Raw genomic sequence first — 13,538 nt, 5'->3', positions numbered from 1 at the left:
AAAGGACAACAGTAGACCCTTTGGAAATGATTCAAAGTTAGAATTGTTACCACTGCCTACAGGTTCATATTCCAGATCCTTTCTTCCTCTCCTTTTAACCTCTTTGTCAGTCTTAAGGGAGATTATGTAAATTCGGTGTAAATAAGATTGGATCCTTGAGCATGTTCAATTGGAAGCATGGTATACTACAAGCCAAGGCTCTTGCCCATATAGAAACAGGGGAAACCTAAAAGGAAAATCCACCCATACTTACCTGTACCACATATCCTGAATTACATTGGAAATTGTCAGGGTGAGGTACTTCATGTACCCAAACATTTTCATATAATACTCCTGGTTCTTTCCTTGCAGCTAAGATATCTAATAACCTATAAAAGGACACACATGTTGTGAGATTTTTCCTTACTACAAAGGTCACATCTCTCACCTATTCTGAATCCAAATTCTGTTCAGGTTAGAAAGTGAACTAGCCAAAATATTCTGTGGTTTAACATATGCGTGTACATGCATGTAGACATGCAAATTCTTACTTTCCTTTATCATGGGGTATAAGAAAGCCAAAAAACATTAAGGCAAGATATCATTGGCTTATCCAGTACAGATCTTCCAAGTGACCCTCACCTTTATGGATCCAACCCAAGCAATAGGAGCCTTTACCTCTGAGGTATGTCCCACTGAGACCTTCAGCTCCTTATCTACACTTTTAATATTATTCCCTTATTTTCCTTTCTCATTATCTCATAACAAGGTCAACTGCTTTGTGCTAATTACTTTAACATGCTGTGTTTGTAATGCTGAATTTAATAAGAATTCCTGGTCCTAGGATTAAAACCATAAGATAGTCCAAATACACATTATCCACAGGACAAAGGTCCAGATAAGACATGAAAAGAAAATGCATGTGATTTGTAAAAGCACACAGAAACAGCACCAAAAGACTTATTTGTGCTTTCTGTTATACTCACAACGATTTGCCTCCACCTTGGGGTCCCACAATAGCATTAAGGCCAGGTTTCATGATCCCACTGTAAACACAAAAACATACTGATTTATTATTTCACTTTTTAAAGAGTTCTATAGGTTTAGGGGCTACACTGAATATATTATTGAAGGCTAATGAAATTGCAACATATAACAAGAACCAAATTTTAAGGAAAAAAATCATTGGTTAAAAATAGTCTAGTATACATAGGATATGAATCACTAGTCAAGACCTATGAGAGAAAAGCCTCAAATCCTTGAAAATCCCTTTCATTTATTCATGAAGCCACTAATCCCTAAATGGAAATGACACATTCTGTATCAACAATCTGTGAAATTCTTGTAAATAATCTCCATTCCTCTTACTCTTCTTAAACAGCTTCTGAATAATGTTTGATGATCAGCCTCTTCAAATCCCCTGGCATGCTTCCCAGTCAAGAACCACACAATTAATAAATCAATGATTTGTAGACTATCAGGAGTAGTGTTCTCACTTTTAAAATCTAATCAGAACAAAAGAATCAATATATCTTAAATAGAAATAAAAGACTGAAATAAAGCACTCTAGAGTATAAGAAACTATCACCTGTTCTTCACATTTGAGAAAAACACCTTACCAATTAAAAAAGCAAAACATGCCCTAGGATAGATGATTTACTGCTTTGTTCAGGATCTGATAAATGGACTGGAAAATGTCTGTGTAGAATTAGGAGACATCCCTCTAGCATGGATGTCCTTTGGGGATGTGCAGGCACAAAACAGATACAATTGTGCTTCAATCTAATTAAGTGTGTATGTGAGGGTAGTGAGTATTCAGATAGAGAAGAGGGGGTGATGATGGCAGTGTTGACTGTGCTAAGACCCAAGATGAAGTCAAATAGGCTGAATTTTGTCCTAAATATAAGAGGTGAAACTACTAAGAAAATTAAATGGAGGAAGGAGAACTAAGGGCAGGGACATTGCAGATGCACAGGAATGATCAAAGAGCAGTTTGACTTAGCCCATTCAGAACACTGGTGTCTATGCCAGTCTCTCTTTAGAACTGTTAGGTACCTCAAAATGTGTTCTACAGTGCCCCACAGCACTCACACCACTAGGACTTTGGCATTCATGGCCAGTGCCACCTAATCTGTCTCACAATGATACTAGGGCAGCTGGGGGCTGAGGTGAAATGTGCCTTTCACTTTGCTTTTTAACTAGGAACAACTCACTCAATGACTGAACTAATATAATGAGAGTGTGATAAACCAGGAACAAGATGTGACACAGAAAATTCTTACTCTTTTGGTAACCTTCCTCCCCCAGTGTAAGGACACACAAATGACTGGGTACATCTGGGGGTGAAGATCAGTGCTAGCATGGGTGTTTAGCATGCATAAAGTCTTGGGTTCAATCATTAGCAAACCCCCAAATTAAAAATGCTTGGGTACACTCTCAAAGTGCATTTGTATACAGTTCCTAATGATCTTCTTTATTAATATCTACCTAGAAACTGCTTCTAAAATGAGTAGGAAAAGCCTTCTTATTCCCTAAGTCTTCATTCAGTGCCTGGAAAACTTCCCAGGTTTTTAAGATATGTACTCAAGGAAAGATCAAGCCATCCTCAATGATTCAACGAAAACCAAATGTAAATATGTAAAGGCAAAGTATTTTACAGGTACCACTGGTTGGTTTTCTTTGACACTAAACCCAGTGTTGCAGAAAATGGAAGTAGTGTAGATTCCCAAATGCCACAGTTCCAATGTGTAGGAGTAGCTAATTCCAAAGCCATTGAAGCAGCTGGAATGGATAAGCAAGGTAAATGAACCCTCATACAGAGTGTGTTTTATATCTATTCAACATGCACATATTCAAAGCATGGTACATTCACTTTTTTCATCACAAAATCTGTAGGGACAAACATATTTTAATTACTGTATTTCACAAAGGCTTGTTAGCTTTTCATAAGTCAAGTCTATCTAATGTAGTAAAAGATCAAAGCCTGTTATCCACCATTTCTCTGCTTATTCTCCTAGTCAGGATTTCCTAAACCAACACGAGAGAGACAAGAAGTAGGAAAGATAGCAGGTGTTGCTGCATGGACAGAGATCCCATCATAATACAGTCAAGGCCTCAGCCCAATCAGCCCTCAGATCCTCACCATTTCTTTTCCACCCATGCCTCAACATTTTCTATGCTATCTTATCACTTCCTTGATCTGAAGGGAGTTGCTGGCATTAACAAAGAAGTATAAAGTCACATAAAAAATATCTAGAAAAGAGAATGAATGTCTAATTCCATATAGGTCTGCAGCCACATTGAGTCAAAGTACTCTTTTATAACCACTCTCCAGCCTTGGGGAGCCAGGAAAAAGTTTTTGCTTTGTTTAGGAAGAATTTTTCCCTTATGACACAAACAGAACTTATAGCGATGGTATCTATGCAAAGCCAAATTCACATCCTAACATCATATATGGGAATCAGAGACTCACAAATATCAGAAAAACATTGATACCCATAACAGTCAGTATCTGAACTCACAGAGGTACATGTGGTAGTGATAGGTTACATAGAAATATTCATTGCCCTCCTACTCTAGATCCCATTTCAACATTGCACTTTGAGTTCTGAATTTGTTGTGAGATGAAAAGAGTAAAAATCATAATTGCCATGTACTTTAAAAATATAATTATTTATTCCCAAATGACTTTAAATCATCATACTACAGTGACACAACCACATCAACATTTATAACAGCCCAATTCACAATAGCTAAACTATGGAACCAACCTAGGTGCCCTTCAACAGATGAATGGAAAAAAATGTGGTATATATACACAATGGTATATTACTCAGCCTTAAAGAATAATGAAATTGTTGCATTTGCTGGTAAATGGATGGAGCTAGAGAATATCATGTTAAGCAAAATAAGCCAATCCCTGAAAAACCAGAGGCTGAATGTTTTCTTAGGTATGTGAATGATAATTTACAATAAGGCAGTGGGGGCTAGGGAAAAATAGAGTGGACTAGGCAGAGGGGAGTGAAGGGAAGGGAGAAGATACAGGGGTCGGAAGGTTAGTAAAATGAATTGGACATTATTACCCTTCCCTATGTGCATTTATGATTCCATGACTGGTGTTATTCCACATCATATACAACCAGAAGAATGAGAGGATATACTCTATTTCCATTTGATGTGTCAAAATGCAAAATTCTACTGTCATGTAAAACTAATTAGAACAAATAAAAATAGTTGATTTAGATTATAAATTCTTATTACTCTGTACTTTAACTGTATAACTTCAATTAACTTACAGACATCTTATATTTAAATATGTTCTACCTGTCTTTATTAGAATAAGTGAAAAGTAAATTGTTATAGAATAATTATAACTATTATAAAGAGACAATTTTAAAGCAACCATTCATTTAACCCAGATCTGTTTGAAAAGAAAAGTACTTTCACAATATACTAGCATTTTAACCTTCTTGCTTCTAGACTATAAAGGATATAAAGTGCACAGGTACCCAAAATGCATCTGTTTCAGAAAGCACATTGTATTTCATAGTTTGGAAAGTTCAGAGTTACAATTATATACCCAAGATTAAAAAACAATGATACAGGCATCCTTCCACCCAAACACAAGGCTTACCCATGAAAAACTAAAGACCTATTAATTGTTCAGTTTCTTAAATAAATATTGACATACGTTTTACAATCATTTTTAGAAATGGTGTGTCAGTTCAGTTCCTTTCAAACTAAACATACACTTAAAGATAGCTCAATCATTTCAGTCCTAGTTTAGCCAAAAGAAGTGAAAACATATCTTAATATGTCTGTACACAGTCTTGAGCACAATAGCCAAGACCTGTATTCATTGTTGGTCAATATAGTGGTCTTTTAAAAAGTTCATGCACATACTTGATATTCCATAGTCCCTTTTCCTCAGTTGTTTTCTGATCAAATGGAAAGCCTTTCTTCTCTTTTACATGATAAGAGACATTGTGAAAACTCAACACAGGCCCTTTCTTATCACTGGAAGTTGTCTCAGGGAGGTCATCAGAGTTTCTTTGGGACATGGAAATTGAACACAGGTCATTACTGGAAGACATCTGGATAGTTCTGTCTTTCTGTAGAGAGAAAAGCATTTGTAAGTTGATAGTCCATGTAAATCAAATTTTAAACACTAGATAACAACATATGAACACATTTAAATGAGGATCCTTTAAATTGTGCTGCAGTGAGTAGGTTCCTTTCTAAAGAAGACCCCTCATCACTGTGATAAAAAGAACCTTAGAACCTATAATGGGAGGCAGATCCAAACTAGAATACCTGCACTCCAATTAGATGTCACATTTCCAAATTAAGGTGTCCTAATAATTAAACAGTATGAAAATTATTCAAAACCCAGGAAGGCAGAAAAATGCAAATACTTATTAGTTTTGTCTGGCTTGAAAATCACAATATGATACAACCTCAATTCAGGAAGAGCCTAGAGGAACATCATTCAGTGCTTGTATTTGTTTAATGTTAGTGTTTATAATATTTTTACTACCAAAAGGAACTTATCCTAGCATTCTGGGGCAGGAGAGATTTCTCTGAATTTATAGTTGTACAACTTTAGTTGTGTACCTTCAATCAGCAAAGTAGGTAAACGCCAACATTCTTTTGCAATGACATTATTATTTCCTTCACGCACAAACATATGAAAATTATGAACTAAATCAAACCAATAGTTAAGCAGTTCAAAGCTTTACAGCAAAAGTGAATATTAAGTTAAAAATATTTCATTACAGAAATTACAAAAGTTCCCTTAAAGTATTTAATCAGAATTAGACCTGTGGCTGAACTAAGCTTGTTAAATTGGTTTTAAGTGTTAACTGCAATAATCCTAGCTTTCATTTTTAAAAGCCAAAGACATTCATGGAGAACTTTCTCTCTGCCTATGGTGGACTAGCTGCTCCAAACTAATCATCCTCCCAAGAACAACCATAGAAGCAGAGAGAACATGAGAAGGAGTGTGTGAAGAGTTCTCTGATGAGAGCAAGAAAGCCAATGGAACTGAAGGAACCAAAATTGTGTGGGCTCTCTCTCATCCAGTGAATAGGTCCACAGAACAGGGTAGAGGAGAGTGTGACTGCAGAATTGCTAATCAAGACCTCTGGAGACCAAGCAGGAAACAGATCTGATTTTATTGCACAGTTACCATGTATATATACTGAGGCAGTAGCTAAGTAGATTACAGGCAGCTACCAATGCAATTTCTGCTACCTGTCCTTGCAGCAACCAATTGAGGAGTGGACCATGGAGCAAGCACAGGGATTGCAACACATGGCCTCATGCCCAGGGCTGTGCCTATGGGGTAAGAGTTCTGCTGCTCACATGCCTAGCACAAGGGAAGTTGCCTGCCATTCAGAAAACCTTGGTGTATGCCAGGTATGTAGTCCTCCATGCAGAAAATCCCAGCAAGCAAGGAACAGCACTGGGCAATCCCAGAACCCTGTGCCTTTTCCTCTCTGGGGTTTGCAAATTCAAACTTACACACAGGGCACCACTCAGGAGCCACGCAGAAAGAAGCTGCTAGAGGCTTATCCAGGAAGCCCCTATTATATCTGAGCAAATATCTCAACAGTCTTTCATCCAGGGAGACAAAATTTGGAATTCTGAGCCAGTAAAGGTGAGGATTCCTAGAAAACCAAGCTTTCGAGATCTCAGAAACATTATGTCCTGAGAATACAGGAAAACCCAAAAGAGACCATTCTCTGCTCAATCTAGGTCATCACTCTTAAAAAGATATCATCACCCAGATGGAGTGGCACATATTTTTGATCTCAGCAACTTAAGAGACTGAGGAAGGAGAATTTCAAGTTCAAAGCCAGCTTAGGAATTTAGTGAGGCCCTAAGTAGCACAGCAAGAACATGGTCTCAAAATAAAAAAAAAAAATAAAATAAAATGGCATGTGGATGTGGCTCACTGGTTAAGGGCCCCAGATTAACAATACAAAGGAAAACAAAAGATATCCTCATTCAAATTTTCAAGTATGTCAGATATAGGAGCTAAAGTTCCCAAAATGAGAACATAAAAGAAGACCCACAGGTAATCCAGACTGGAGTTATTAAACATTGATATTAAAAGGTAGTTTTAATTATAGTAGTAACATGTTAAGGAAAACATAGATTATCACCTAATAACCACATCTTTTAAAAAAGATTAAAATAAAGAATTCAAGCTAGATATGGTGGTGCAAACCTCTAAATCCCAGCTACACAAGAGACTGATGATGTAGGACATGGGGTCAGGAGAGAACTCTCCAGTGATGCTATTGAGCAGTCACTGAGGGTGGTTTTCTGGAGGAACAGTGCTATTCTAAGCACTAGTGTAAGGAACCAGCAAAAAGGCCAGAGGGCCTGAAGAGTGAAGGAGGGCAAGAAGACAGGTGATAAGGTCAAAGGAAGGAGAGCTCAGGCAGAGATCATTACTGACCACCATGAGGAATTTGACTTGGACTGGGAATGAGATTGAGGGTAGCACAAAATTCTGAGTGAAGGAATGCCATGATTTAACTACATTTAAAAGGACCACTCTTACTTTTACCAGGGTAAGGATGGAGTAAGGAGATCATATAAAAGACTACTCTAACAACCAAAGAGCCAGCATGGGAACACTGTTCTCAATTCCTCCTCTGTTGCCTATGAGAGAACTTGGAAGACTTCTTTATCTCTGTATGCTGCCCCTGTGCAACACCACTGAGAAACTCCAAGAACAGAAACAGCCCCAGGTTTATCAGACACAACACACCAAGAACACACCAGTTGTAGCACTCTCTCCTGGCCCACAAGAAAATGGGGGTGCAGGTGGGGAAGGCACAAAACTTCAAGAGGAGAAGATCCTCATTCCCACAGTAAGGGCGCTGTGGTCCAAACAGAGGATTTGTGAGGGTCCTTTATGATCTTAACTTGTTCCAAAAATAACCCAGTACCCTGCCTCACACACCCCATGATCACTTTAGGAAACATAATAAGTATAATACATAATAACAGTTGACTTTATGTCCCATGGAAACTAGAGAAAAACTCATGCAAATTTAAAAGGAATCCAATGGAGAGGCTCCTATGAATCCAAACAAGAGGAGTAGGTATCAAGACATGGGGGAGTTTGTGTCTGTGGGAGTCAGGAGGACAACACTGGCAGATGCCCTGGGGAGTCCTCACCCTTTGTCTCCTCTCTTCACCAAGCTGACCCCACTGTACTGTTTAGACCTTCTGTGAGAGGGTAGATAAACCTCTCAGTCTATCCTTCCTCTTTCTTTGTAAGACTCTCACCTCCAGTGGCTTCAGTGGGACATGGCATCATTTATTTATCTCCAAATAAAATCCAGCTATCAAACAGTAGCATATGGACCACAGGGTCTTAGTGTCCAAGTGTGTACTGTCACATTTAGTATAAGGACAGTTACAGCTACAAGATCTTCAGACTTGTTATCTTCTAGAAACTTCTGTTTCACCTCCTGGATAAAATGAAGTGTATAATCTAGTGCCAGCTGAGCCTAAGAACTAAATTCCAGCCAGACCCTGCTTAAAGAGCAGCAAGGTCTTTCCAGTCACAAACCCAAGACATTGAGGTATTCATCAATAAAATATAGGAATACTGGTTCAGGAGGGTTTCTGACCAAGTACAGACTTCATTCCCTTCTTGTAAAAAAAAAAAAAAAAACTTATTCATAGACACCAGGATGCAAGCAGAAGGTTGAATAGCAATTTCTCCCTGTACTTATCACCCATCCCTGGCTTAAACAACTACTACACTATTAACTTTGAATATGATTCACCAAATATTTCCTCTCTGTATATAAATTAAATGTGTAGCTCAAAATCAGATATTCACTCTTGTCAGCCTCCTATTGAGTGTTAGAAATGGACAGATCTAGTGGCATAAAATCAGCAACAAACTAACTCACCAACAGGATCAATCAAGTGTGTGTAATTGAATATAAAAACTACAGCCATAGAAATTTTGTTCAACAATGGACTGCTTCTGTGATGTTCCCATCAGATTATAACAGAGCTGGAAAATCCCTGTTGCCCAGTGACATGACAGCTGTCATCTGTTGTCAACATCATGGCAGCTGTTCTAGCAAGTGCACTACTCATTAAATTTGGGGTGTTGCTGGTATAAATAACCTACAGTACTTCTGTCATAAATGTATAGCATGGAAAGTTATGTACCATACATAATACTCAATAACAATGGTAAATGATGATGTTACTGGTTACATGTTTACTATTCTATAGGCTTTCTTTCTTTCTTTCTTTCTTTCTTTCTTTCTTTCTTTCTTTCTTTCTTTCTTTCTTTCTTTCGGTACTGGGGATTGAACCCAGGGTCTTGTACATGCAAGGCAAGCACTATACCAACTGAGCTACATCTCCAGCCTACTCCTACTATATCTCCAGTCTACTCCTACATAAAAAAAAGAGTAAAAAAAAAGGAAGGCAGGAAGGAAGGAAGGATGAAAGGGGAGGCCCACTTATTCCTCTATAAAATTAAGATTTATCTCCAAATAAAACCCAGCCATCAAATGGTGACATATGGACCACAGGGTCTTAGTGTCCAAGTGTATACTGTCACACTTAGTATAAGGACAGTTACAACTACAATAAACCATCTCAGAAAGTGCACTTAGAATATGCACTACTCCATATGTTACAGACAGCACTGAGAGTGCTGTCCATTGTCATTTCTAAGTCCCCTCTGCATCCTCAGGTAACACACACAGACACTTCCCTCAAAAATAATTGTCCTAAGAACAGACACATAGACCAATAGTACAGAATTGAAGACACAGATGCAAACTTATTCAGATACAGTAACCTGAACTTTTTTTGACAAAGGTGCCAAAAACATACATGGGAGAAAAGACAGCCTTTTTAGCAAACAGTGCTAGGAAAACTGGTAGCCCATATATAGAAGAAAAAAATTAGACTCTTATCTCTTATCCCACATGAAAATCAATTAAACATGAATAAAAAAATATAAAAATTAGACCAGGAACGATGCAATTTCTAGAAGAAAATGCAAGGTCAACACTCCAGCAATATAGACACTGACAATGACTTTCTCAATAGGACCTTAAAGCTTAGAAAATAATGCCAAGAGTTAATAAATGGAATAGCATCATTTAAAAAGATCCTGCACAGCAAAGGAAACAAGTATGTGAAGATAGAACCTAGAAAATGGGGAAAAAATCTTTGCTAGCTATGCTTCTGACAGAGGAATAATGTATAAAGAACTCACTAAACTTAACACAAAAACATCAACAAAACCCAAAATAATCCAGTCAATAAATGGGCAAATGAGCTAAAGAGACACTTCTAAAAAGAAGAAATAAAAATGGCCAACAAATATATAAAAAGAGGTGCAAAATCATTAGCAATTAGGGAATGTAAATTCAAACTACCTTGAGATTTCACCTGAGTCTAGTCAAAATGATAGTCATTTTGAGTACAAACAATAATAAATGTTGGAGAGGATGCGGAGAAAATGGAACACTTTTACACTGTTGGTGAGATTATAAATAAGTACAATCATTATGGAAATCAGTCTGAAACTTCCTCAAAAGCCTGGGAATGGAACCCTCATACTTCTAAGCTGTATAACTCCTTGGTATTTATCCTAAAGAATTAAAGTCAGCATAATATAGTGGTATACACTACCCTTGTTTACAGCAGCCCAGTTCACAATAGCCAAACTAGGGAACCAGCCTAGGTATCTATCAACATATGAATGAATTTTTTAAAAAATGTGATACATACACAAAATAGAGTTTTATTCAGCTATAAAGAAAAATGAAATCATGCCATTTGCAGGAAAATGGATGAAATTTGAAACCATTAAGTTAAGCAAAATAAGCCAAACTCAGAAGGTCAAAGATCACATGTTTTCTCTCATTTACAGAAGGTAGACAGGAAAATGAAAATGAAAGGTAGGGGTGGAATAGTCTTATGAAAATAGAAGGGAGATCAGTTAGAGTAGTGGAAATGGAACAGTGGGAGGGAAGAGGGGGAGGGAAAGGGGAAATGCTAGACAAATATATATTGGCCAAATTATATTACTTTGGATAATGATGTCCATCACATTCCACCATCCTTGCTAACCCCCTGCCCCTCCCTTCCCTTCCCATGCCTTCTGCCCTATCTAGAGTTCATGGGAGGAATAGAAGAACTCTAGACAAAAAATACATTTTGAACTGACAGGGTAGTTTTCAAAAATGGCAAGGATGTTAGAATTAACACGGGAAATTTAAAAAGTCTGATTAATATGTTAAGATAAACTAAATATGTACAAGATCAGACAGGTAAAACAAGGCAAATAATAGACTGCTCACATGAAACTTACTTTAAATATAAAGATGCACATGGCCAGGTGTAGTGGTGTATGCCTATAATCACAGTGACATGGGAGGCTGAGGTGGGAAAATCACAATTCCAAAGGCAGTTTCTAAAACTTTGAGACCTTATCTCAAAATTAAAAAATATATATATAAAGTACTGAAAGTGTAGTTCAGTGGCAAAAGTGACCCTGGGTCCATTACCCAGAAAAAAAAATTATAGTCAGAGGTTAAAAGTAAATGCCTAGAAAATAATATGTCATGCCTGCACAGATGATATCAAAGGAAGAATAGCTATGTTTCTTATACATAGACAAGATTTCAAAGTAAAGTTATTAGAGACAAAAAGAATATTATATAAAGACAAATGGTCAGTTCTTCAAGAAGATGTTACAACCCTTGACATGCATACACCTAAAAACAGATTATCAAATTATGTGAGGCGAAAATGTAATACAAATGCAGGGAGATAAAGATGAATCTGTAACCGTGGTGGGAGACTTCAATACTCCTCTGTTATAAATGGACAAATCTAGTGGCATAAAATCAGCAACAACCTAGATCAGCTCACCAACAGGATAAATCAACTGTGTGCAATTGAATATAAAAACCAGAGTTATGTGCAACATAAAGACATTTTGATCAGCAATGGACTGCATCTGTGATGATCCTGTAAGATCATAACATAGCTAGAAAATCCCTGTTGCTCAGTGACATGGCAAATGCACTACATATATGTTTGGGGTGATGCTGGTATAAAAAAAATCTGCAGTGCTGCTGGTCATAAAAGTATATCATGTAAATTATGTACCGTACATAACACTCAATAGCAATGGAAAATGATGATGTTACTGGTTACATGTTTACTATACTATAGCTTTTACTGTTATAGAGTCTAGTCCTACTTAAAAAGTAAAGGTAACAGTAAAACAAAAAGGAAGGAAAAAAGAAAACAAAAAAGGAAGAAAGAAAGGAAGGAAGGGGAGGTCCACTTATTTCTCAATAAAATCTAGGTTTATCTCCAAATAAGATCCAGCCATCAAAGTATCATATGGACCACAGGGTCTTAGAGTCCAAGTGTGCCCTCTCACAGAGTAAGGACAGTTATAACTACAACAAACTATCTCAGAAAGTGTACTTAGAACATGTGCTACTGCATGCATGTCGACAGTACTGAGGCTACTCTCCATTGCCATTCCTCAGTCTCCTCTGCAATCCCCATGACACACACACAAGACATTTCCCTCAAATATAATTGCCATAAAAACAGGCACATAGACCAATGGTACAGATAGAAGACACAGAGACAAAGCCACTCAGAGATGGTAACCTGATATTTTTGATGAAGATGCCAAAAACATACATGGGAGAAAAGACAGCCATTTTAACAAATAATACTAGGAAAACATGTTACCCATATATAGAAGAAGGAAACTAGACCCTTATCTCTCACCGTGCATGAAAATCAACTCAACATGGATCAAAAATCTAGGAATTAGACCTGAACCAATGCAAATCCTAGAAGAAAATGTAGAGTTAACACTACAGCAATATAAACACAGACAATGACTTTCTTAATAGGACTCTTAAAGCTCAGGAAATAATGCCAAGAGTTAATAAATGGGATGGCATCATTTAAAAAGATTCTGCACAGCAAAGGAAATAAGTATGGGAAGATAGAACTTAGAAAATGGGAGAAAATCTTTGCTAGCTATGCTTCTGACAGAGGAATAATATCCATTATATACAAAGAACTTAAAGAATATAACACCAAAACGAACCAACCAACCAATCCAAGTAACTCAATCAGTAAATGGCTAAATAAACTAAACAGACACTTCTCAAAAGAAGAGATACAAGTGGGCAATAAATATATGAAAAAAACTTTTCAACATCATTAGTAATTAGGGGAATGCAAATTCAAACTATCCTGAAATTTCACTTGACTCCAGCCAGATAGTTATCAATGATACAAGGATTAATAAATGTTTGAGAGAATGTAGAGAAAAAGTAATACTTTTACACCATTGGTGGGATTGTAAATTACTACAACCATTATGGAAATAAGCACAGAGGTTCCTAAAAAGGCTAGAAATGGAGCCCCAATATGTCTAAGCTCTACCGGTCCTTGGTATTTATCCTGAAGAGTGAAAGTCATCTACTACAGTAACACATGCATGCTCATGCTTATAA

The 13,538-nt window shown here is 37.1% G+C and overlaps 1 protein-coding gene across 1 annotated transcript in view; it reads right to left on the bottom strand.

The window, feature by feature from the left end:
* Positions 1–5,072, bottom strand: part of LOC144251732 (broad substrate specificity ATP-binding cassette transporter ABCG2-like) — a 42,715-nt gene extending 37,643 nt beyond the window's left edge. Inside the window, 3 exon segments of the mRNA XM_077794495.1 lie at positions 254–368; positions 966–1,025; positions 4,882–5,072. Coding sequence (XP_077650621.1) covers positions 254–368; positions 966–1,025; positions 4,882–5,072 — 366 coding nt within the window.
* Between the last annotated feature and the right edge of the window lie 8,466 nt (positions 5,073–13,538).

Source organism: Urocitellus parryii, unplaced genomic scaffold, assembly GCF_045843805.1.
Source record: "Urocitellus parryii isolate mUroPar1 unplaced genomic scaffold, mUroPar1.hap1 Scaffold_173, whole genome shotgun sequence".
Taxonomy (NCBI): Eukaryota; Metazoa; Chordata; class Mammalia; order Rodentia; family Sciuridae; genus Urocitellus; species Urocitellus parryii.
This window is presented reverse-complemented; position numbering and strand designations above follow the sequence as displayed.